A 26106-nucleotide genomic window follows, 5' to 3' on the forward strand; every position below is an offset into this window, starting at 1 on the left:
TTCTCTCTACCTCTTCGTTATAAAACCATCATCATTTTTTCTTTTTGGTGAGGTGCTCACTAATTTAATGCTACAATTAACATTTTATGGGTTATATTCATAGGTGTTTAAAATAAATGCTGAAATATTGAGTATGATTTCCTTATGCTTAAGGGGTATCTTGTTGAACAGGGAATCATTTCCACTTTCAACAAAGAAGAAAACTAAGTTGGTTATAAAAGTTTAATTTTAAAGATGTTTTCAGAAAAACATTTATCCCAGAAAAAAAAAATGCCTGTATGTGGTTTGCTACATAGTTGTGTCTCCTGCTATTAATGAGATCGGTTTTCTGTTGACTCACTTGTTTTTTGCAATCACAGAAGTGGTTCTCGTCTTCCGGTAGAGTGAGTCACCAAACCCTGATTATCTCAGGAAAGGGCACGAAATGTGGGAGGGCCCAAGGGCCGCAGAGCTCCTAGAATGACAGGGGTGGGCACGCGCCGCTGGCGTCCTGTGGGAGTTCACCGTGTCCTCCACGTCTGTCCTCAGGGAAGTGGCACCTGGGGATGAGCTGTAGCAGCCGCGGTGACTTCTGCCACCACCCTCTGAGCCACGGCTTCGATTACTTCTACGGCCTCCCGGTGACCAACCTGAGGGACTGCAAACCCGGGGCAGGCACCGTCTTCGCAATGGCCACCCGGTGGCTGTTCCTCATCCCACTGCAGCTCATCGGGGTGCTGCTGCTCACCTTGTTGGTGTGCAACTGCCTGGGGCTCTTCCACACCCCCCGCAGCATCCTCTGCCTGCTGCTCCTTGCGTGCCTCCTCCTGGCCCTCCAGGCCTGCTTCTCCCACTACGTCCGCCTCCTGAACTGCTTCCTGATGAGGAACCACGAGATCACCCAGCAGCCCATGTCCTACGACAACCTCACGCAGAGGCTGACACACGAGGCGGTCCGGTTCCTCCGACGGTGGGTACTGCCTTTGGTCCTGGTGCTGCCCGTGAGAGAACCCACGGCTGCACCCACGGAGATGGGCGTCGTGGGGTCTTTCCTTGAGCCTCGTTTTCCCTTCCACACATAGTCATTCTTGAGCCAGGAGAAGGGAAGGGGGAAACCAAGGGCCATGTTTGATGGTCACGGAGAGGACTCTCAGGGCTCTGCTTCTGGGCAGGCACTTTGCCCGCCTGGTGACAAAGGAAGAGTGAGCTATGGAGGAGGTCTTCAGGTTCACGGCGGTGCTTGATGGAGTCCAGGCCATGGTGGATTGTTTAGTCTAGAGCTTGTCCTTGGGGTAGAAACACTGTGGAAAGAGTTGGAATATTCTAACAGGTCTCTGGGTGAAAATGCCCCGGCGAGTACACTGGTTGGAGTCAGCGAGCTCCTCCTGGTCTGTGAGCCCCGTTTAGTAAATAGTTTGGGAAGTGGAAATCAGCAAATGGAACATTTATCCGTTGACAGCAACCCTGAGGTCGAGGCTCTATCAGGAACACTTGGTGATAAAAACCAACAAACGATACCATTTTTGTTGTGTTTGTAGTTTTTGAGGACTGTACTTAGGAAAATGAAAGACGGGATCGCACATCTGAAAATCACGCATTTGGCCTTTGAAGCTATTTAAACCCTATGGCAATTTAAAAGAAAGCTTTTGGCGGGCATCTCAAGATGATTAGGAAGGTAGAAGAAATGTAGAGGACAATTAATCCAATGATACAAAATTAGATAAACAATCCTAACAACGAAAGGGTTACCGTGATGGTGGATTTCCTTCTTAGTGCAGAAAAGGGTTTTTATTTAAAATAAAAAAAATTTGGTAAGAGCCAAAAATGCAAAATTGAAGAAAAAAATTGTATTTGAGAAGTATATAAATGAACTAATTTATGGCTTGTGAGAAAGGTAAATTTTGACATGCTCTATGAAAATTATGTAGAAAATGTCAAGTGGGTCATCAGTGTCCAGGGGTTTGACAAAGGAGGGGGAGCAGGTGTGAGCGTGATGACATCACCATCTGCACAACAAATCACTGGGCCTATTTAAGCATAAAGTTCTGCTATTACAAAGGGATCTAATACAGCTCTGTAAGAGCAGTTAGATGTTCCAACATTAGTTACCTTACACAAATGTTGCAATTGATAGTATTTCTTCCCCCAACTATAAAAAGAAGGCAAAAATCAGGGTGGTTTTGTTTTCACACCATTCTCTAGGTTTGACAGGATATTGGCTTCTAATTCAAATTTTAATTTGATCCTGAAATCCATAACCTGGTCCCTAGCCATTATATCTGCTCTAGCTTTATCTTCTGGAATGCGGCCCCAAATCATATGGTATTAGCTGCCCAGTTGCCAAGGCAGCACCACTTCTGGTGCCAATTTTTGTATTTGTCAGCAAAGACTGATGAAATCTTGGTGGACTGGCAACTGAAAGTTTATTTCTTGCCCATATGAAATCTGTTGCTGGTTGGGTTATGTGCCAAGGAAGTTCTCTGCTCGGAGAGTCAGGGATTCAGTTTGCTAAGACGTCATGGCCCAATCATCTCCAAACATGACTTCCACAAGTGCAACAATTAGAAGAGAAAGAGTCAGAGGGACAGGTAGGGACTTTTTGTTGCCTCATCATGGAGGTGATACATACTATCACTTCCACTCAGGAGCCATCAAGGAGAACAAGTTCTATGTCCTCACCTTGACTTCCGGTGGGTCTAGAATGCAAACCTCCTTGTGTGCTCAGGAAGAAAATGAAATGGGTCTCATGGAACAGGAATTTGGTCTACCACAATCAGTGATTTTTATATGTGTTTGACCTTGAGGAATACTTCTATGAAATTTTATTAGAAGCTCAATATATAGGAGACATCAAAGTTGAAGTGTTTGGGCTGACCTGGAATGGAGGGGTGCTTTCAGAAACTTGACATTTCATAAAACTCTATGAAAGAGTTATGACCAGATGGAAAAGAAGGGCAGGCTCAACAACAAAGTAATGAAAGAGCATGTGCACACCCAAGTCCTAGTCAAGACTCTGGTGTAATTAATATTTAACACACATTTATAAGTTCAAGAGGCAGGCACTCAAAAAGTCAGCCTGAATCTCTGACTTTAAAAAAGTTATTTGATATTAATATACAGGAGGAGCATGAAGGAATTTGGTGAATGTTACAGAAAAATGAAACTTAAGAGACTAACTTATTACAAAATTTTGATTATTTGGGGGTTTGTTGTGAGTTTTACATTGACCAATATTTTAATTAGGGAAAAATAGAATAAATTAAAGAAAAATTCTAATATTTTATATGTATAAAGTGTTTTTTATTTACGAAGAGATATACTATTGAAATTGAATTCCAAGGGAGAGTATACACAATAAATACGTAGAGTAACAGATATACCTTTTAAGTTCTCTTCTTAAAGGAAAGAATGAAAAATGATCTGCCCTAGGATGGAGAGCTATAGATACAATATACCTCCCAAATTCCCTAAACAACTGTGACTGTGATTGGTTGGTCTGTCACAATTCAGGATAGGACTTGTGCTAGGTGTCTTGATTCCTATGGGTTTGGGCTTACAAAGCACGTGGGAAGGATGACTTGCCTGTTCTTGGGGCTGTCATCTGGCCAGTTGAGCTGGATGTACCGTGCAATCAGCATCCTCTCTGCCTCGACTCTCAGTCCCCATGGGAACAGCCCGTCTTATCCAAGCGCTGAGTGGAGGACTTTGGGTTCTGCTCCCAACAAAATGGCATGGTAGAAGGCATTGTGCAATACTACGGAGAACGAGGAAGGTTTTAAGCTGACAACCCTCCTCCAGGACATTTGTTTCAACTATTATTTGCAAACAGCTTTCAGTGCCTGGGGTAAGCCCACCCGTTGACCCATATAGAGGTGGCATTGCTGTGGTGGCCATCCATGTCCTTGGAGGGATGCTGAGGGATTGACTTTGAAAGCCAATACGTGGTATCCAATAAAATGGGAGCCACAGGCCAGAGAAAGGCAGCAAGGAAAATGTCCTCAACTGTAGGTCTGGGACAGTGATTCCTCAGACTATACGTAAGGACACGTAAGTTTGCTTATTCAAACTGAAGATTGCCAGGCTCGCCTCTGGAGAGTCTTACTGAGTGGCTTTGAGATGTGGCCACACATCTGTCTTTTAATAGAATCTAAACTGAGTGCTCCTTGGGATTCTCCTGAGAAACACTGGAGCAAGTATAGGTTTTTGCTGCTAGGAACGAATACCACAATCATTATTACCTTGTTTAGATGTTCCGGAGGGTGACGCTCACCTGTGAGGTCATGCAAAAGCTTTAGAACTTTAGAATTTCCTAAGAAATACAGTTTATGTCATTATCCAGTATATAACTGAAATAGAAGTTTTCTGGAGTGATCCTTCCTTTACCAGAGTAGTTACCTCTGATACTTTCTAGCCTCTTTTCTTCTCTTTTCTTTCCTTAAAAACAATGATCTGGTTGTGGTACTGAATTCCTTTCATGGCTCACCAATGGTTCTCAGTCTTTATGATTGACAGAGCCAGGCCTCAGGGTTTAGCATTACTGTATTTTGTTCATATGAGCACAGCCATTCCAAGATGGAGAGGTGACCAGTGAGGATGGCCAGCCAATCCATTGAAGTCCACACACAACAATCTGTTGTTTGGCAAACTTACTAAAGAGCTGAGCATTCTCTTATCACTCTCTCACCTACCTGCCATATCTCAAAACCACACGCAAAGGAGGTTAATATAGCATTTGTTATAAAATGTTGAGGTTCAGATATAACACTCAGGGTGTATCACTCTTTTTTTTTTTTTTCCAGGGATAAAGCAAGCTTTGCTGATCTTTTTTTAAAAAATATTTTTAATTTCTTGAAGCATATCACTCATACATAAACATACATAAGTGTATAGTAATAGTTCTGAACTTACAAAACAAACATATCTAACATCATACAGGACTCTTGTACCTCACCCTATTGCCAATACTTTGCACTGTTGTTAAAAATTTTTAACTAATGATTAAAGAGCATCCTCCAAATATTACTACTAACCAAAATATTTTCCCCCAATGCACCCTTTTATTATTATTATCTTTATATCATTTATATGTAAACATATATAAACAATAAATATATAGTAAGAGTTGTGAATTTACAAAGCAAACATGAATAAAACCATGCAGGCGTTCCCATACTTTAACCCTCAACCAACCTTGCATTGTCGTGAGACATTTATTACAAGTTATGAAAGAATATTGTTAAAATCTTACTATTAATTATAGTCCTTCTCTTACATTTAGTAGTACTTTTCCCCAACCCACCCTATTATTATTTTTAACATATATTTTTATGGCAGAAGTTTTTTGTTTTTATTTTCTTTTAAATGTTACATTAAAAAAATATGAGGAACCCATATACCCCCCCACCCCACCCACGCCACCCCTTCCCCATCAACAAACTCTTCCATCATTGTGGCACATCCACTGCACCCGGCGATTACATTCTGGAGCACTGCTGCAGCATATGGACAGTGGTCCACATTGTAGTCCACACTCTACGCCAGTCTAGCCAGTGGGCCACGACAGGACATGTAATTGATTGAATCTAGTGACTGCATGAATATTTGTATGATGACAAGGTGTTCTAATGGGTAACTCAGCACGTGTCGTGGGGAGGGGACCAAAGCAAATTTGATTATTATAAGGATTTTGAAGCCCAAACAGTTTACCTTGATTATCTTTAGGAATTGGCAGTTGTCTTCCAGAGCTAGAGATTTAGGATGTTCTAGCAACACCAGAGGTAGAGATTATCATTATTGAGTTATAAGCAAAGGATTTTTTTCCTTTGACATTAGTGCTGCTAATGTAAATGTCTGTTGCCCATATGGAAACAATGCATCACTGGTATTAGTGAAAATACTAGCAGTTTTATATGATGGTGTTACTTACAAAAAGCTTCTTACATACATTAGCCAAAAACAAAAATTTAAAGCATTGAGGTAAAATTATCCTTAGGTGTATGGGGAAAGGCAGGAAGAGATGAGAGGTGGAGGCGTCTTCGGGACATGGAGCTGCCCTGGATGGTGCTTCAGAGGTAATCACCGGACATTGTAAATCCTCACAGGGCCTACATGATGGAATAGAGGAGAGTATGGGCCATGATGTGAACCAATGTATATGAGGTGCAGAGGTGCCCAAAGATGTACTTACCAAATCCAATGGATGTGTCATGATGATGGGAACGAGTGTTGTTGGGGGGGGGAGAGGGGGGGGGGGGGTGGGGTTGAATGGGACCTCACATATATATTTTTAATGTAATATTATTACAAAGTCAATAAAAAATTAAAAAATTAAAAAAAAAAAAAAAAAGATGCTGTAAAAAAAAAAAAAAAATTATCCTTAGGTAATATATCATCATGTGTTATATTAAGATACCTGATTAGCAGGAATGTTGCATCCAAGAGTCAGTAAAAGAGTTGCTTTAATATGCCAACAAAGAATCATAACAATGGCGACACCACCATGTTAATAAAACATCTTTTCAAGGATCTGAAGACATCTGAATTATCTCATTAATCAGAATATCCTGAATAATTTAGGTAGGTCTTATCACCTTTCTGAGAAATGGATTTAGAGTTAGTCAGAAGCAGAATAATGAGAGCCTGATTAAAGCGATGACAATGTTAGTGAAATTTATTCAAATGCTTTTGAATTCAGACTCTCCCAATTGAGAACTGGAGCTTTATTTAGCTACATTAACAAAGGAAAGTTCAGTACACACAGCTTCCCCTCCATTCATACATCAAAGGTGGCAGAGCAAAATGATTGAAGCTGTTATTTCTAGAATTTATAGTCTTTCTCTATGCCATATTTCTGAGATGATTTATACTCAAGGGTTTGTTCCTGAGATGCTATCTTGAGAAGTTAATATATGAATAACAGTGACATGAGGCAAAGATGCTTCACTGGTTTGTGATAGTCTCAAATGAGGCTTGCTTAGCCAAATTTGCAATGTGCCTTGAGATTACAAGTGCATATTTCCAACCAGAGGAGAGTGATGGCTTAATATATATAACTATATCCTCCCTGATCCCTCACCCTGATTTCCTCTTTTAGGGGTAAATTTAACTTGGAGATGCTTCTATTATTAGAGAGCTAGATAATTAGCTCACCATGAATTCAGGAGACTGTTTATCCTTAATACATTTTAGTTAGCAAGAAACCCTTGTTCCTCTTACAGCATGGAACAAACTGTAAACTTCTTAGAGATATCCAACTCTCTTTATGTGACCCAAATGAAGGATGGTCATAGAATATAAACCTTCACCTTCGGCCGTCAATCTGTTTGGTGTTCTGTAAACAGACCTAATTTGGCTGCCCAAGGCCAAAGAGTGGGGCGTATTCAGGTGTCACACACACTTGTTGAGCAGACGCCAATTATACGTCATTTGCTGTGGACGTGCACATCACCTCATGTACACTTCACACTTGGCATCTCTTTCACATTTCAGAACAACTCTGTGAGGTTGGCAGGGAGAGTTCTCCTAGAGCAGCAACGCAAGTCTCAAAATAGTTGAAAGATTCACCAAAAACTACAGGTCATGCTAGAGGATTAAAAAAAAACAAAAACAAAAACAGAGCTAACTCTAACCCTTCTAATGACTGGTGCATTCTCTGCTGTGCTGTCTTCTCTAGTGTGTCAGATCTGCTGATAAGGTCAGAGTGAGGATTTTTTTGGAAGTAGACAAGGCCACAGTACGGGTGTCTCAATACCCCTTCACCACGTGGAAGAGTTCTTGGCCAGTGCTCTTGCCTAGCTGTAAAGGAGAATGCATCCTGATCACTCCTATATAAACTCCAGTGTTAGTAATATCACTGTCACCATGGTAATAGAGAAGTGTGTGGATAGTCTGAAAATAAAATAAAGGCTACATGGCAGCAGGTTAATTTTATATTTACAAAACAGTTTTTCTTTAGTTCATGTCAAGGCTAAAGAAGAAAGATTATGCCAGTGGGTAGAAAGAGATCCACATTTTGATCATCCATAGATACAGGTGAACTTTGTTCATTCTGCTTTGTGAAAAGACCACTCTTTTGGTCCCTTTCCTCTCTAAACTCATTCAAATTGTTGCTTCATTAAGCCGAAGGAAACCACTTTGTATTTTTCTCTGCAAACATACGTATTTTCCCATCAAAGAGGAAATCTCCAAGAACAATGAAGACTTTATATACATCCATATAATTTGTGTAGCTTACTGTACCCAGTTATTAGATTCATAAATTCACATGAAATTCACCCCAAGGATTCTGGTCTTCAAGCCATGGCTCTTATAAGATGGATCAGCGTGTTAAATAAATTGTGTCGTGTGTACGTATGCTCACGTGTGTGTATTTTGAGATGCTTTAATTCAAAGTGAAGTAAGTGCTAATAATTTCCTGTTCATCCCCCTGTGGGTATCTAGCGTGCTTCATAAACGTGTCCTGTAGCAAACGTTCTAAAGTATAACACATCCAGAATTTGGAAATGGCATAGTGTTCTATTTTCAATCCCTCATTTCCCAGGGTACTAAGCTGTCCTTTCCCTGACTTTAACAGACCCCCATGCCTGACAATACTCCACAGTAGGGGAGCAGGGGAAGTGACATCTACCTGGAAGGCTTATGTCCTCAGGGGAGGGTTGAGGGAAAAACCTCCTCTGCCGTTCTCCATGGTCTTTACTGTTACAGCAAAAGCATAGTCCTTCCTGACAGCCTGGCTCACGGAACCGCAATTCCCTAAAATCCGTGTCAGCTGGTAAATGGATCATCAGAAAACAGGACCTTTTATCCGCACCTGCTGCCACCACAAATTGGCACACTCAAAATCCTGAAATGCATTTACAGGGTACCTCTAACCTAACCTTTCACATTTCCAGCTGGGCAGTGGCGCGGGTAGCCATGATGAATGGCTGCAATTTGGCACAATGTGTCTTTTTAATAAAGGGAGCTTGGGATCATGTCATTAGTTGAAATGAGACTTTGAAGCAGAAATGAATAGGACTGATAATAATTTTAATTCGTGGTGAGAAAAGTAAATCAGATTAAAGATTATAGGCAACATAAATACACATATATGTATATATGTGTTTTTAGATATGCACACATGTATATACACATGCATATATATATAATATATATATTTAGAAACTGAAAGATTACACAATTAAAGAATTACTATCAAATAATTGCCTTGTCCAATAAGGATAGATACCACTTGCTTTGTTTCTGAGTTGTGTAGCCCAACGGGCTATGTCTTTAAGAATAGAGTAGACTTACTGATATTCTACTGTGGAACTATTGTGATTAGTAATGGAAGATAATTGTAGCATTGCTGTGGAGAAAGTGGCCACAGTAGCTGCTGAGGGTAGGAAGAGGGAAGAAGAGATAGGATGTGGGGGCACTTTCAGGACTTGGAGTTGTACTGAGTGGTACTGCAGGGACAGATGCTGGACATCATATATCCTGCCATTGCCCACTGAATAGACTGAGGGAGAGTGTAAACTATAATGTAAACCATTATCCATGTGGAGCAGCAGTGCTCCAAAATGTATTCACCAAATGCAATGAATGTGCCATGATGATAAAAGAGGTTGTTGATGTGGGAGGAGTAGAGTGAGGGGGCTGGGGGGTACATGGGGACCTCATATATTTTTTAATGTAACATTTTTTAAAAATGAAGAAAGAAAAAAAATAGAGGGGTTCTTTGGATGTGCCCCTCTTTACAGGCTGGCCATGCCCTAAAGCAAATACAATTATGGAGGAAGGGTAATTGTTCTCCATTTCTACATTCTGGATCCTGTGTTCTTGCGTCAGCCAACTTCAGGCTTAGATGCGCTATGTTTGGCATACAACGGGGTCTCTCACCCTCAACACTGCAGCTGGATCATCCTTTGTTGTTGGGGACTTGCCTGTGCATTTAGCAGTATCCCTAGGCTCAACTCACTACATGCCTGTAGCATCGCCACCACCACCCCATTGGAATGACCAAAATGTCTCCAGACATTGCCAAGTGCCCCTTGGGGACAGAATCACCCTGAGTTGAAACCCACTGGGCTAAACTGAATGGTACCTGAGACCAGATTCTCCCAGAAGGCTGCCACTGTACGAGCTCCATGGACCGCGGGTGCAGCCCCATCCTGGCTACCAACACACATCACATGGGGTCTTGGTTGTCGCATTGAAAATCTCAGGGGGCCAGCTTGTTTGAGCTCTGCCGGTCTGGCTTAAGCTGCTCCTGCGTGACCTCCTTGCACCCTGCCGCCTCCACTTCTCCCCATTCAGCTTCCTCCTCCTTCCTTCTCCTCTAGCACGACACCCACCTATATACCTCCTGGCCTCTTCCATGAAGAACAGGATTGCAGCTCTCCCCACTTTCTCCTCCTCCTGTCTCTGTGTTAAGCTCACATCCTGTTTGTGCTACCAAAGATAAGTCCTGCTAAACGGTAACAGGGAAATAAGTAAGAATGAACGAACGTTGCATGCATGGGAGGAGTTGCAAATGATAGGTAACCTGCCGCTTCGAGAGATGAGAAATGCACAGATGGAAGAAATGAACAACTGGATGTCTAAGGCCATCTCCCTTACACAGCGGTGGCGGTTGCCACGTGAACTCTGGCTGAGGGACTGTGTGTGCCATCCTCTGGCATATGCCGCCTTCTAATCAACAGGAGCAGCAGGCATGCAGAAAGAATCAACACACATCCCTATGTGCATTCGCATTATTCCCCACACTGACTCAAGTTGGAACACTGGTTGAATAATAAAGGTCAGATGCTCAGAGTGGAATAGTACACTCAAGACCTTGAAAAGCAGAGTCAACAACAGACAGAAAAAGGGAAAAAATATGCCGTTGCCACCTTCCTGCATAGATTTTTCACTCCCGCACTTCTGGGATGTAAATCTCTTCGTCCTGGGATTGCATGATTGCATGTTACCGTGATGGCTCCGAGCTGCCTTCTGTATTTTTAACAAATGGAGTGAAGGCATGTAGCAGCTGAAAGTTCTATCTTTTCACACAGTGTGCAAGACAGGGGCAATAAATTTCCAAAGGAGTTGTTTACTGAAGTGCTCTAGCTAATAAAAAAGGAGTTAAGCTCTGACTGAGAACTCTCGCTCCCACCAACTCGCTGAAGTGCCATTCCGTTGTCAAGGTCATGTAAAAGGAGTGAGACCCAAGGCCTGCTTGGGTGAGGTCTCCATGCACCCTTACCTCCTCTCTCAAAGGATATTCCAAAGTGAGAATTCTTTTACCTGAGAGCAAGCCGTCCATCATATCCCAGCTATCTGCAAGCACCTGATTTATGTCCATCTTTTCCTCATTCCCATACACCATTGATCGTACCTCAATTCCTGGATGGTAAATCTTCCTGTTACAATGTTTTTGTAAGCTGGGTATGGTTTTCTCAGTTTTCAGGGTTTATTTTTGTATATAAAACCTAATCTCTCTGACACCCGGGAATTCGGCTGATCTCTGCCAAACTACCTGTGGCGTCTAGACTACTGAATGAAGAAGCTGCTGCTTTATAGGATGATAGAAAGAGGAATCCATAAATATGCACATGTTTACAATAAATGCATTAATTGTAAATGCTGAGATCCCTCCTATACCCCAAGAGTAAAGTTAGATTCCATTGCCAGGACCTAACTCCAAAGTATTGGGTCTTGAATTCAACCGCTCTTATGACCTCATCAGTTGTGTTCCCTCGAGTGCCATCTTTATCACTTATTTTGTTGTTGTTATTGTTTTCACTCCACACTTCTTAAATGCATGCCTCAATCTTGGGATCCTGTTAGTAATGTTGGCTGTCTCCTCTTTCTTATCTTTTTTCTTGAAAATGTTGGGCAAGAGGTGTCCCAGCCAGAGTCAACAAATCCAGTTGAATCTGAATTGGAGCCCAATGTGAGACCCTTCAGCAGCTCATCATTCTCAGCCAATTCTGTCCATCTCATCCTCCATTTCCTGCTATGACCACATATGGTGATTGCCAGATTGACTTTTTACGCTTCCTTGTCTCTTTTTCTTAACACTAAATCTAAAAGCAAGTGGGAGGACAGATGAGAGAGAAATTGCAGTAAATTGTATCCATACATAACACAACTGCTGAGGAGCCAGCGTAGAGCACGTGAAGTTTGTTTTGAAGGATCCAGGCCAATTTTTAAGGGCCACGGTCTGGATTTGAAGAAGGATCTGGGATGTGTTTAAGCCACGTGTGAACACACAGAGTGAGTGGGATGGAGGCAGAACTGGCTGCCGTGAATGGCAGAGGACCCTCCCGTGGGACGGCTTGGTTTGAGTTCCTCAAGCTTCCTTCAGGGCATCTGTCCTTAAACGTCGCCAAAGGGATGCCTCAGCAGACGTTCTTATGTGCTGATTGTGAGCAAGGGTGATGGTTCCAGGGCTTCCATCTGCTCACAAGCTTCCCTTCTGTTCATTCCGAGAAGTAATGGTGAGAGTTACAGACCAGAGGAAATGAGTTCCTCTCTCATGTTTGTGATTCCGATGACCGAGTTAGGACAAGCTGTTCATAAACTTGTTTGCTTTCGAATAATCATTCCTTCATCTTTTATTCTTGTAAAAAAAAAAAAAAAAGGTGACTTAATTCATCACCAGGCACCGTAACTATAAAACACTGTAACACTGTACAAATGATCAAGAATAATTGATCTGCCTGTTTTCAGAGAACAGGAAGTGCCTGGCTCAGCTTTCCCTTCAAGTGCAATGTTTTGGGCTTATTTTCTCTTTCAAAGGACTCAGGGCTAATAAATGCAAGGACTGACCTTAAAACACAAGTGATATAACCAGTAGATCTGAGGAATCAACCCAGAAGGAGCTAAGTTGCCAGAACCCAAGCTAATATGGACGTTAGGAATTACAAATGCCTTTAGAAAAGTATCCATCCATTTACTTCTTCCAGGTAAGGTCATTAGAGTTGCCATCCCCGATCCTAATTCCAAAGTTGGGAGTTAAAGTATTTAAAAAAAAAAAAAACATTCCAAAAGTCAAATTCATTTTAATTAAATTATATTATACTTAAATATTATATGTAATATTTAATTAAATTGTAAGTTACTTAGGACTTTCAGGGGCTGAAAAAGTGGTTGAACGCAGGGGATGCTCCCTTCAAAATGACCAATAACGTAGGCCAGAAGTTAGGCTCTAAAATTATCAATACCTACTCTAAGCAAGTTTCATACAAACCGTGTTGCACAGGAGCCCCCGCAGTTCACTCCACTGTTGGGTGGGGCTACCAAAAAAGAGAGAGCTGATGGGATATTTCATCCAATAATAGATGTTTGTTGAGCTTGTTCTTTTTGCCAGTCTTTGCACCAGAATGCAAGGATGGCGTGCTTCTGCTCGCAGTCTGCTGAGAGAATGAGAATGTTCCTTTGGAGTGGAGCACATGTTTTATTAGGAATTTCATTCATTCCCTCATTTCCTCATTCGTTTGGCAAGGTTGTTGAGCACCTTCCCAGGCCAGGCTGCTCTAGGTGCCGGACACTCACATGAAAAGGAATGCCCATTGTGTTTGGCACTCATGGAGCTAAGAGGGAAAGGAGGCAGCCACTTAGAGGAAGTGGCACGGGAGACGCCTTCTGGAGGATTTTAGGTTGGGAGATTATCACCTGCAGGACATTGCGTCACCAGGTGCACGTAGAGCTTGGGATACGTACAGAATGCTTGCTGTAGAGATGTAGGCAGGTTGGAACTTCCCATGTTGTGATGGAGCCCTGAGCCCTAGAGGTTTAAGGATCCATGCAGGGTCACCGAGGTGATCAAAGGAAGAGCTGTAACGGAGACGGGCAACACGGCATCTCCTGCTTCACACATGCATCTCCCACCCACCCTGGCAAGTGGGCTCACATCTCGTGCCCCAGGAGCCTGCAGGGCGGCCAGTCACCCACCATTCCCTTTTATATGGAAAGGAATCACTGGTGCTTCCCTAGGAAACATAAAGGCAGAGCCTGTTCATGTAACTGGAACACAGCATGAGTTGCATTTCGTAGAGGTCAACTAGGTGCAAGGAGGGTGGGCTGTGGCTGTGAAAGCTCAAGTCTGCCTGCAGTAATCATGCTTACAGCAGTTGGAGAAGACATTAGACATTGGCAGTGACTTAACAACTTTCTAGCGTCTATGTGTTCTAACCAATGAAAGCAAAGTAGGCTTAGGTTCACTCAACTAAGAAAATGCATTTGCAAAATGTCCAACTCTCTACATCAAAGTAGAGGTTTGGGCCAGTTCAAGGAATGTTCCATTGAACTAACAAAAGTTCGGTGTTGGCAGTCGATGAACACTGAGCCGTTAGTGTTCATTCTGGGGGTCGTTGTCTATAGTAGAAAATGGGAGATGTGGGGAAACAAAAAAGCGAGTTAACATTGAAACGGTCTTGATGTAAGTAGTTGGAAATTCAGGATATCACCTCTATTAGATGGTAGTTTATACATACATATTTTTCCTCCAAGAAAATACTATTTTGAAGGTGCTTAAATTCATATGCATCGCCATATAAGGAAGAATAGAATCTACAAAGTGGGGCAATATTGCATAGCGTTTCTGCCTGGTTTGTCATTGGAAAACATGATAGTGATTAAAGTTTGCTGATGTACAGAAGCTAACTAAGTCCTTGCATAGGGGCACTATAAAGATTCACCTTTCTCAGAATAAAAGGTACAATGGTCAATATTGTTTTTTCCAATTTTCTGACTTGCCCAATGGTGTTGTATGGTAACGGCTTTTCTCAATTGGAGCAATAGCTGATTGCATCTTTTGCTCTTGGCCACACATTGTAGGAATGCCGAGAAGCCGTTTCTCCTCGTCTTGTCCTACCTTCAAGTGCACACGGCTCTCTTCTCCTCCAAGGAATTTACTGGCAAGAGTCAACACGGTGCTTACGGGGACAGCACAGAGGAAATGGATTGGAGCATCGGTACGTACCTCGCTGTGTGCCTAAAACGTGGCTCCAGGCATTCTTCCTTTTCTTTCCTATCAATCTCCACCTATCTCCCAGATGCCTTTCTAGTCAGCAAATATGTTTGCTGGTTTGATTTGTAAATGTATCCCACAGAACATTATTTCCAAAAGGTAGACAGAATTTTTTAAAAAGGGTTCTTTAGCCCTGTGTGCATATTTGGAGTTGCCAATCGATTCCCAGCCAGGACAGGTCTGACTCTAAGGACTGGGATCAAAGAGATTAATGGAGAAACAAAACTCAAGCACTGGGAAGTGGAAGCAGCTTGAGCAGTTGAGCACCCACCTCCCACATGGAAGGTCCTGGGTTCAGTTTCTGGTGCCTCCTAAATTTTAAAAACAGACAATGAATAAAAACAAGTGGACGACAAGTACAAACAATGAGCAAAAAAAATGAGTAAGTGGATGAAGAAGCCATCTCAGGGAGAGGGGGCTAAAAAACCCAAGCATTAGTTCTTATCATAACTTCCTCTGTTAGCAATTACGTATGAGCATTACCTCATCATTAGCAAAATTAGATAAATGGAGCCCCAGACTTTGGAAACACCTGTAGCTTGGTACAGCTTGGCCAGCCTCTTGAAGCAATGGCCTCAGGGTCTCCGCAGATGCCCTCGTCATCACCATATCAATGGATTGACTTCCCTTCTAGAGCTCCTGCTCTTTGAAAACAGCCTCCTGCATCCTATCGCAGGGCCACCCTCAACCCCTTGTCTTCCATGCACCCCCTGTGTCTTCCTCCATAGATCACCCTTTTTGCCCCAAGAAACACAGCATTTTTCCAAGATATTGGAAAGACTTCCTTGTTGAGTCTTTGTGTAAAGTACCTGTCTGCCGCCTCCCTATGAGTTAGTCCTTATCATGCTTTTCTTCTCTTTTGCACGTCTAAGCAATCTCAGTTCTATTCCACTGAGCTCAGAGGAAGCAGTAGAGTGTGCCTTAAGCAAAGGAATGGAAGTCTGTGGGTTCTGAATGATTTGTTCAAGTTCCTGTTTTTTCTCTTGCTTCTCTATTGCTCGGTCCACCTAGACAAAGTTACAGAGACGGGTGTTTAAATGCTACCAGTCAACCAGCTCGCTTAAGATTTTGGTTTATTTGTTTTGTTTGCCTCTGATTTCCCCCCTCCTTCCAGCTCTTCCCTACTTTTCTTTTTGTGCACTAAATTGATAGGTGTAAAAATTTTGTGCACTAAATTGATAGGTTTAAATTGATAGATTTAAAAAAAACCTGTTAATATAGATATTTTGGAGAGGCGTGACCATGGTTGCCTGCTGTACTTCTTTGCGATAAGCAGCCACTTGAACGTTGGGATGGACCTCTATTTTGGTGATGATGAGAACAAGGCTTGTTTTAGTCATGGAAGGAGTGCCATCTCAAGAAAGGAGAAGGCTGGCCCCTCTTTCTGGCATCTAGCTCTTCCTTTAACCATTTTGTGAAATGGGGTAGATGCCTTGGAAGTCTCTAGGTTTCAGGTTCATTGAATTTACAGAGAGTTTTCACATTATGCAACTTTTAAGTTTCTTCTCAAAAATCAAAGAAGTGAGTGCACATGAGAAATACCAGGAAAACAAAACCAAGACATTTCCCTAATAAGATTCCTAAGCAGAAAGCCTTTTACTTACATATACACCAATACAATCCTGCCTCTTCTTATTTTTTTCTTTTTCAAATGTTGCCTGTAAATCAATTTACATTTTCCACACCTTAGTAGTGTAGATCAGTAGAATATTTTGCAGTGTGAATCAGTAGAATATTTTCTCTCTTCAATGAGCATTGTATCTTAATGTGTCGGGTTTCTTACGTAACACTGACTTCTGTTGGCTAGCAAGCAAGCTCATGCTGATATAACACTTATTTTTATTTAATTAAATTCTCATGTAATTAAAATGGCACATAGGTCTATTCTGATTTATTATAAAGTATAACTTCATCCTACTACTAGTTCTCTTCCAAAATAGAATGAAGACCATTTTTTTTTCAATCTTTGAACACTATTTTAAATTCTTATATAATATATATGGATAATTTGGTTCTTTCTTTTTGGCCAAAATATAAGCTACTTCCCCTAAACCATTACGTTAATTTCTCAGGACGTGCTCTTGCTGTATTGTAAGTTCAGTATATATCAGTTTTTTGTTTTTTTTTTTTAAAGATTTTTTTATTTATTTATTTATTTAATTTCCCCCCCTCCCCTGGTTGTCTGTTCTTGGTGTCTATTTGTTGCGTCTTGTTTCTTTGTCTGCTTTTGTTTCTTTGTCCGCTTCTGTTGTCGTCAGCAGCACAGGAAGTGTGGGCGGCGCCATTCCTGGGCAGGCTGCACTTTCTTTTCACGCTGGGCGGCTCTCCTCACGGGCGCACTCCTTGCACGTGGGGCTCCCCCACGCGGGGGACACCCTTGCGTGGCACGGCACTCCTTGCGCGCATCAGCACTGCGCATGGTCAGCTCCACACGGGTCGAGGAGGCCCGGGGTTTGAACCGGGGGACCTCCCATATGGTAGACGGACGCCCTAACCACTGGGCCAAAGTCCGTTTCCCAGTATATATCAGTTTTGAAGAGCATGCCTTCCTTCCAGAAAGGCCTTTCATTGTGTCCCTGAAGGGACCCTAAGCATTTTGACTGATTATATAATAAAATAAGATGGGGGTATTTGCCTCAAAAGAAATGCTGCCTGCAGAAAGGGCAGCGGGGATAGAAGCAATTCTCTTGCAAGACCACGGGGCCTGCCATTTGGAGCATTTCCATTTCAAGGTTTTTGGAGGCAGCCAAATGATTAGAGCAAGACTAGAATCAATTATTTAGAACAGGACTTTTGCCAGCGTAGGAGCTCTCTGAAACTGTAAAGGCGTAGTCCTAACAAGGAACCCTTATTTAATGACCCGTCCTCTATGGCGAGATCTACCCCTGTCCTGGGGTTTGAGTGCCTGCTTCTTGGCTCCGTGACTTCCCACTAGGACCTGGGGACCTCTTCAGACTCAGTGGGGACATCACCCTAAAACACCACTTTGCAGGGCGGGGTGGCCCAGCCGTGCCGCCTATCGAGCGGGTGTCCCACGCCTCATCCTTGACGGTCCATGCGTCCTATTGCACAGGTACACCTGCCTCAGGTATCCGAATCAGTCAACCCTGAGCAGGAGTCCACAGGCAGGTTTTCCACCCAGAGCTGGAAGTCTCTGCCACTTTGTGCTTAATTGAGCATCTATAGATACTCAATAGTAAATCAAGGAAAGGAGCAACTTCAGTCACTCATCACATTTATCGGACGCCGACTGTATGCCTTAGTGTTTGGGGGGATGCAATGATGGTAAGACCCCTGGCTTAAGGGGACTTAGGGGCCACTACAGGATCTAAGATTCTTCCAGGAGACCTTATCATACAGCAGAAAGCGATGCAGAGCCCTCTAGGGTGCAGATAGCACACTGGGGTAGTTTAAGAAAGGGAAGGGGTGGGGTAAAAGTGGCCAGTGGACACAGCCGGTGACATCAATTCAGCTGGACACACTCTCGGTGTATCCTTTGTGCACTTGGGGTGCTATTTCAAAAACCTCATTTCCAACCCTAATTATAAACTAATGACACAATGGGGAGGAACACAGGCTCAGTGGTTAGCGCCTCCATCTACCGCATGGGAGGTCCGCGGTTCAAACCCCAGGCCCCCTTGACCCGTGTGGAGCTGGCCCATGTGCAGTGCTGATGCACGCAGGGAGTGCCCTGCCACAGAGGGGTGTCCCCGTGTAGGGGAGCCCCATGCGCCCTGTAAGGAGAGCCGCCCAGCGCAAAAGAAAGTGCAGCCTCCCCAGGAATGGTGCTGCCCACACAGAGAAATGACACAGCAAGATGACGCAGCAAAAAGAAACACAGATTCCTGAGCCACTGACAACAACAGAAGCAGACAAAGAAGACGCAGCAAATAGGCACAGAGAACAGACAACTGGGGTGGGAGGGGGAGGGGAAGAAGGGGAGAGAAATAAATAAATAAATCTTAAAAAAAAAATCACATTGGATGTGGCTCAAGTGATAAGGCTTCCGCCTACCATTTGGGAGTACCTCGGTTCGATCCCAGAAGCTCCTGCTGCAAAAGAAGAAGAGAGAGTATGCCTGCACAGTGATCCAGCGCTCACATGGTGAGCCAAGTGCCCATGTGAATACCTGCATGGTGAGCCACTGAGCCGAGTGCCGGCATGGCGAGCCGAGTGCCCACGTGGTGAGCCAGTGCCCGTGTATCGAGCCAAGTGCCTGCAAAGCAAGCCAAGTGCCTACGTGAGTGCCTGCGTGGTGAGCCAGTGCCCACGCAGTGAGCCAAGTGCCTGCTCAAGTGCCTGCATGGCAAGCTGAGTGCCTGCATGGGTGCCCGCATGGCGAGCCAGTACCCATGCAGCAAGCCAAGTGCCCATGCGGTGAGCCAGTGCCTGCTCAAGTGCTCACACAGTAAGATGATGATGCAACAAAAGAGACACAAAAAGGAGAGTCAAGGTGAAGCACAGCAGAGACCAGGAATTGAGGTGGTGCACATGCAAGGAACCTCTCTCCACATCAGAGGTCCCCAGGATCGAATCCCAGTGAAATCTAGAGGAAAAAGATGAGAAGACAAAAAGAGAAATAGATACAGAAGATCACACAGCGAATGGACACATAGTAAACATAGCAGGGTGGGAGAGGAGGAGGGGAAGGAAAAAATAAAGTGCATTTCTTTAAAAAAAATTCTGAAAAAAAATCACGTTGTCTTCGAGTGCACAGGCTGTGTGCTTGGAGTGTGTCATTTTCCCGCTTCTCTCCCTTTGGAGGTGGAATGACATTCATCAGAGAGCTGTCAGTGGGGAGGGGGGTTGAACAGGAGATGGAGAGGAGGTAGATAGTGGCCCCGGTTCCTTATCTGCAGCTTGTATTTCACAGTTCCCTCCACCTCGATGTAGTGAGACAGAATTTGCATGCAATCAGTGTTTGTTTATAGCCTCTTGCTATTAATAGAACCACACGCAGGACTCATAAATCAGCACTTGCTCAGGATTAGACTAGCAGATTCTGGATCTTATAAGGGAAAATGCAAGTCGAGAAAGGTAAGGTGAGACAAATCTCTGGCTTCAATGGGCTGTAAAACCTTCCTATGTAAAAAGAACAGAGGAAACCCCTGCTACTGTTAAGAGTTGGGACCAAAAGGTCATGTGGGCTTCTTTATTTCAAAAGCAAAATCTGTGAGCCCTTCTCCTTTGGAAGAAGATCTGCCAGCCTTGGTGACGATGTTGCAGAATTCCTCCTGACTTGGGTTCCAGTTACAATCTGTAAATTGCTACCCTTTAGTGGCTGCACGTGGTGAGGTGGTCATCAGTTTCCCCTCTTGTCTAACACCTCCTTGGAAGCTAGAAGATGGTACAGCATGAATTCCTCCTTAGCCATTGCAACAAAGCAGCCACCACCACCCCAAGCCCTTCTTGAAAGGTGGACGTTCAGTTGGAGGGCCTTATGAACAGGAGCTCGAGGGCGTGATAAGAACCTCAGGAAACACAAGGAAACTCTGGAAAAGGAGAGCCTTAGGTATGGTCCAAGCTCTTCAAATATGTGGCTTTTGATGGATTGGATGTGGCTTTGATGAACTTTTCCATTAAAAAATGGATTCTTTCTAGGAGAGCTAGACTAAAATGGGTGTTAGATTATGAGATGCAGAGTGCCATGAATAACCACCCACTTATGATGGTGGTGATGATGATGATGATGATGATTTTTTAGCATGGGCAAAAGTGCCCTGATTTAGTTTATATGCATAGCAGCCCTCTTCAAGGTGCCGGAGGTTACTAGGAATGCTGTAATGAAAAGGGCAAGAGCTGGCATTCTCTTACATATGCAGGTACAGGTCTGTGTTAATCAGCCAAAGGAGTGCTGATGCAAAGTACCAGAATTCTGTTGGCTTTTATAAAGGGTATTTATTTGAGATAGAAACTTACAGTCACAGGGCCCTAAAGAGTCCAACTCGAGGCACCATAAATGGTATTTTCTCACCCAAAGTCTGTTGTCACATGTTGACACAAGATGGCGAGCAACATCTGTGAGAGCTCAGCCTTCCTCTTCCTTTTAAGAGTCCATGGTCCCAGCTCCTTCTTATCTCAGCTGTAGGCTGCCATAGGGCTCCTCTCTCTCCCCTGCAGTCGTTTCTTTCCAGGCTCATCTTCTCTGGGCTCTTCACAAGGTCAGTTATAAACTGTCAGGTGAATGGCTTGTCTCTCTTCCCTGGGCCACAGGATCAAAGTTCTCTCCCGTGTCTATGGAGCGCTCTCTCTTTTTTCATGTATCTGCTTCTGTGTTCTTGACTGAGCATCCGTTTATATTGCCCACCAAAGGAGCAGGGATTCATTCCTGCACAACCTCATGACATGGTCAAATCAAACCCTGTTCTTAATATAATCTAATCTCAGGTGAATTGAATACAATCAAAGGGTATAACCCTCAGAGGAACAGACTAGTTTACAAACTCAAACTGCCACACGGTCCAATCACAAGAGTGGACCAGAGTACCCTGCAGAAAGTTGTAAGGCAGTTGAGTGCCCCACAGTTTATCTCCATCTAAACTGAGGGAAAAAGTTTAGATATTAGCCTTCATGTTTTTATTTCTCAAAAACTAACCTTGTAGAGCCCCAAAGAGCAATGCCTATTTTCTCTTTGGCCCCCTTTTATTCTATAGAGAAAGTAATGCTGTGCTGTAAGGCTGTCGATTTCCCTTGGGATTCGGTGCATCAATTTTCTGTCTTGAATATTTCAAACATTTTTATACTTAATAAATGGGATCTGCTCTAAGAAGTGAAAATAAGTTGCTCACTCATGGTGTACACTGAAAATAGAAGGCCAGACAAAGCATTCTAAGAAAGGGCAGAATGAGAAGAGCCCAAAAAGAACCAGAAAGTTCAGCCAGTCAGAGATAGAATCAGGCAGAGCAAGTCATGGAATTCAGAGGAGACGAGTCAACGCCCACCAGTACTTGGCAGATGTTAGGTAAGGGCGGGTGAGAAGGGGCAAGTGACCTTAGCTGCTATAAACTTGGACTGGGTGGATTGAGCTGTGAGCCGGTTCTGAAGACCTGAGTGTTGGTGGGTTTAGAGGGTTCGTTCAAGAGCAGAGGGAAGGCTTGTTGAGCTGGAGCTCTACTTACCTGTGCTCGGAGACTGAGTTGGGTATTGGCGAATCCCAGAAGGCGAAATTACTTGCCTTTCAGCCCATTGCAGGGACAGGAATGAATTGATGGATGATGGAAATTTTGCCAGGAGAGTGTCATCAAAGACCAACAGAGTTTGGGTGATTAGCAAGGGAACTGAAGTGGCAGATTATAGGAAGGGAATGAGGAAAGAAGGGGGCTGGGGGTTCGGGGGGTGATGATTGGAGGTCCAAAGGAGCTTGGAGAAAAGGTATGGGGAGGCTGGGAGGTGAAAATGTAGAAGTAGAAGGATTCTGGTATTCATGGGTCTATGGTGTGCCTGTAGGATGATGAAAGGACTAGAAATCCAATTCCTGGTATTGAGCAGGTCAGGGAACAGGGAGCTGGTAGCTTCTCTATGTCAGCGGTCACCCCAAAGTTCAGCCATCCTGTGATTCTTAGGGCTCACGAGCCTCACTGACTTTCATGGGGGAGGTGTCCAGTTGGACAGAGAGAGCCAGGGATGAAGGGATTGCCTTGCAGGAAGGAACGTGGGACAACTGTGACCATCAGTTCATGAACTCCTTCCAATTTCATCTGTCAAACACTCAAGGTTGAGGCTGGGAAAACCACTTCCGTGGTTGGTATCCAGTCAAAGCTCCAGGTTTCCAACAGACCTCCAGGAGTCTGGGGGTGGTGGGGGTCCATCAAGGCATGCTGGCTTCCAGCTTTCAGCACCACAGCCCTGTACGCCAGCTCAGTGATATGAAGGCGCCGTTAAGAGCTCAACGTGGACCGTGCGAAACCTGCCCCTTCTAGCTACAGCGGGATGGGCAAGAGGCCCCAGCTTCCGAAGGAAAGCAAACATGTCCCCCAGCCTATAGCTTGCTTCTTGGTGAAGGTTGAATGCAGCGTGAATTCTTACATGCATTCTTCATTTGCATTTTTGCTTAAAATTGGGCGCTGTAGAGCTTATATGAAAAATAAACAAAGCCATGTGAGGATGACTCTGGAAGAGGCGACAAAATAGGAATTCTGGAAACAGAATCTCGGGTAAATTTAAAGGTGGAATTTCAAAGCAGAAGGCTAGGAGGAGATTACACGTTAATTGGCAAGGAGATGGTTAGCTTTTGGGGAAGACAATAAAGTTATCGCTCTTGGGTCTGGCATTGTATTTGGTTTGGTATATACTTAAAAGACCACGATGATGATGGTAGTGGTGAAAAAGGTGATGATGAAGACGATCCTGACGGTGAAGATGAAGTTAATTTTGCAGGGAATCAGTGTTTGGAAGACTGACTTGACATGCCTTAAATCAGGGAGATAGCATGTGACAGCTGGTATGTTAATCTGGCTCTTTCTTGCTTATTATCCGATGGTGTTGCTTCTTCTACATCTAAGGAACTTCCCCAAGCTGGTAATTTGTAAAATGGAACTAAAAAAGACCAGAAGAAGATGTAGTGGGAAATACATATCTGATATATAGCTGAGCGAAGTTTTCTAAATTTCAAGGCAAAGAAGGAAGAAGTCCTAAAGAAAAGGATTACTAGATTTGCCTATGTAAAATCTGAAATTTCTGTATGTCAAAAAGAAGATAAAGTAAACTAAAAGACCAAGGACAAAAGCATTTGAAAAGCTGTGCAACAGCTACATAAGATAAGAAAATACCCAAGACACAGAAAGAGCTCATGCAGAGCAAATGATAAATATATAAATATCACAAAAGGAAATTATTTATATCAACCCCAAAATGTAAGAATTTGCCACCATTTGACATTATGATTTGTTTATATGTGTGTGTGTGTGTGTAGGTTAAGATGAGTGAAAGAGAGCAACTAGTTTTTCAAATTGCATTATATTGATTCCTAAGGAGGTCACATGATTTTCATACAGGAAGGGGTATATAACTCAGTGGTTGAGCACCTGCTTCCCATGTATGAGGTCCTGGGTTCATTCCCTGGTACCTCCTTAAAAACAACACCAAAAATACTCTGTCATCTAGCAAGTGGGGTCAGGATGTGTTTTTTTTAAAGCCGCAATACTCCAGGGATGACGTGAAGGGGAAGCTAGAACACTCAAACCTATCACCACTATTTTTAATTTATAATAGCACTTTAAATATTTAGGCAACACTTTTTACTTCTGAAACCCAGAGCAACTATGGCATAATTATCAAAACTCAACTCAAGCAACAAATTGGATTTTTTTGTTCCCACTGATGTTTTCCTTATCGAAAATTCCCTTTGGGAACATTCAAAAGACTTTAAGTTTTCTAGATCTGTACACATGTATGTGCTTACCTGTAGCACTTTTACATGATTTCTCTTTACCCGCATCCTAAAAATGCTTTTTGAAAGTGCACGAGTTTATGGAGTTAATAATTAGAATATAGGTCACCAGAAAATAGAAGGAGGGTAGAGGATGGAAAGCTGAGGGTTAATCAGTGCAGAATTGGTGAAAATGTTGTTTGTAAATCTTTGGAAATGAATAGAAATGGTGGAAGCAAATCATGTTTCTGTAACTATCAGTGCTATTGTATGGGTATGACAGTAGTTGAAAGAGAGAGTCTAAGGTCATGTATATTACTAGAAGAAAAACGAAATACTGAATATGGGACTCTATAAGATAGTAAAACCTCATGTAAAACACATACACACAAAATGCATGAGTTTATAAAGTCTGCTTAATTCAATAACTTCAGTGTAATGCTAATTCCCCAATGTGGAAACTGCGGTTAAGAAAAAATAAGAAATCCATTAGTTTATCCCAGACTATCAAATCTTCACTCTATGTCTGGAATGGTAGCTTACCTCCTTATCAGATCAAATATGACCTCAGGTTTTATCTTTGCAAACTCTGGTTGTCAAGATAATCATGAAATAGAGCACGGAGACACACTCTATTCCAAGGGGCTTTTGCAGGGACAGTATGAAATCACCCCTGCCTAATAAACAATTTTTTTATTCAAGCAGATCTAGACAGGAGAGAAGTGATATAATTTCCACTACAGACCACTGTTTGCCTAAATGTGAGGTGCATAAAGAGATTTTGAATATTCACAAAAACATCTAAGAGGAGATGACAACCCATAAACTGCAAAAGAATGACTAATTCAAACCCACCTATGTATAAATCTTTCTATGATCGTCAAAATTGTTTAATAAAGAGAGTATAAAAACTACCAGTCACATGCTTAATTGCAAAGTTATACCTTTATCCTAGCAAGCTTCCAGTATATGTGCAAAAAACTAAGGAAATATGCTAGTTTTCTTTTTGGGGTGCTTCATGTATACTTTCAGTGAGGGGGCTTCCTCAAATTGTACATGAGAAATTGTTACTGCAATATAATTTTATTTAGGTTCACACTTCTTTCAGCCTTGAGAGGAGAAGTTTGATTTAGTATGGATGAAAATAATAATCACCTATAGAAACCTTTCTATTTATTGTCACCTTAAAAAATGGATATTTGGGGAGTCTTTGTAAGAAATTGGGGAAGGGTTGGAAGAAGCAATAGGCATGAGATGCTGATTAATGCCCCAGATTTCAAGCTTTGGTTTGTGCTCCTAAATTGGGATGTCTTCTATTCACGAGAGGATAGAGCCACCAAGATGAAGCACTAGACTTGAGTTCTGTGGTTTTGCCAAGTTCAAGAGCAGAGTTCTGAGGTGTCTGTCGATTCACATCACCCATATCTCTCTGCACCAGAAAAATCATTGTAAGGACTACCCTTGCCCCAATCGAGATGGCTTAATGAGACACTTCCAAGTTCTCTCCTCCCACAGAAGGTTTGAACAACCAGCAAGAACTGGCAAAAACTTCTCAAGGCTCCATAAAACAGTTAAAGGACAGTAGTGACAGAGTGAGTGCCAAATAAAGAAAAAGGCTGCTTAAAAGCAGTATGATCTTTGGCACCGTGGCTGTCTCCTGCCCTAGCCCTCACCGGCTCCCTGGTACTGGTTCCACAGGAAGCCCAGTAACCCCCGTGCATGTCCTGGGAGCATGTATGTGTAGCCTAATCCATCAGGTGGGACT

The 26106-nt window shown here is 43.0% G+C and overlaps 1 protein-coding gene across 8 annotated transcripts in view; it reads left to right on the plus strand.

Moving 5' to 3' along the window:
- The window catches only part of LOC139438383 (steryl-sulfatase-like), a 219234-nt gene that overhangs the window by 121469 nt on the left and 71659 nt on the right, over positions 1 to 26106 (plus strand). For all 8 annotated transcript variants that reach the window (XM_071213488.1, XM_071213490.1, XM_071213494.1 and 5 more), the window contains 2 exons: positions 529 to 949; positions 14782 to 14918. In XM_071213488.1, the coding sequence (XP_071069589.1) occupies positions 529 to 949; positions 14782 to 14918 (558 nt within the window). The remainder of the gene's footprint in view (positions 1 to 528; positions 950 to 14781; positions 14919 to 26106) is intronic.

Source organism: Dasypus novemcinctus, chromosome Y (genome assembly GCF_030445035.2).
Source record: "Dasypus novemcinctus isolate mDasNov1 chromosome Y, mDasNov1.1.hap2, whole genome shotgun sequence".
NCBI lineage: Eukaryota > Metazoa > Chordata > Mammalia > Cingulata > Dasypodidae > Dasypus > Dasypus novemcinctus.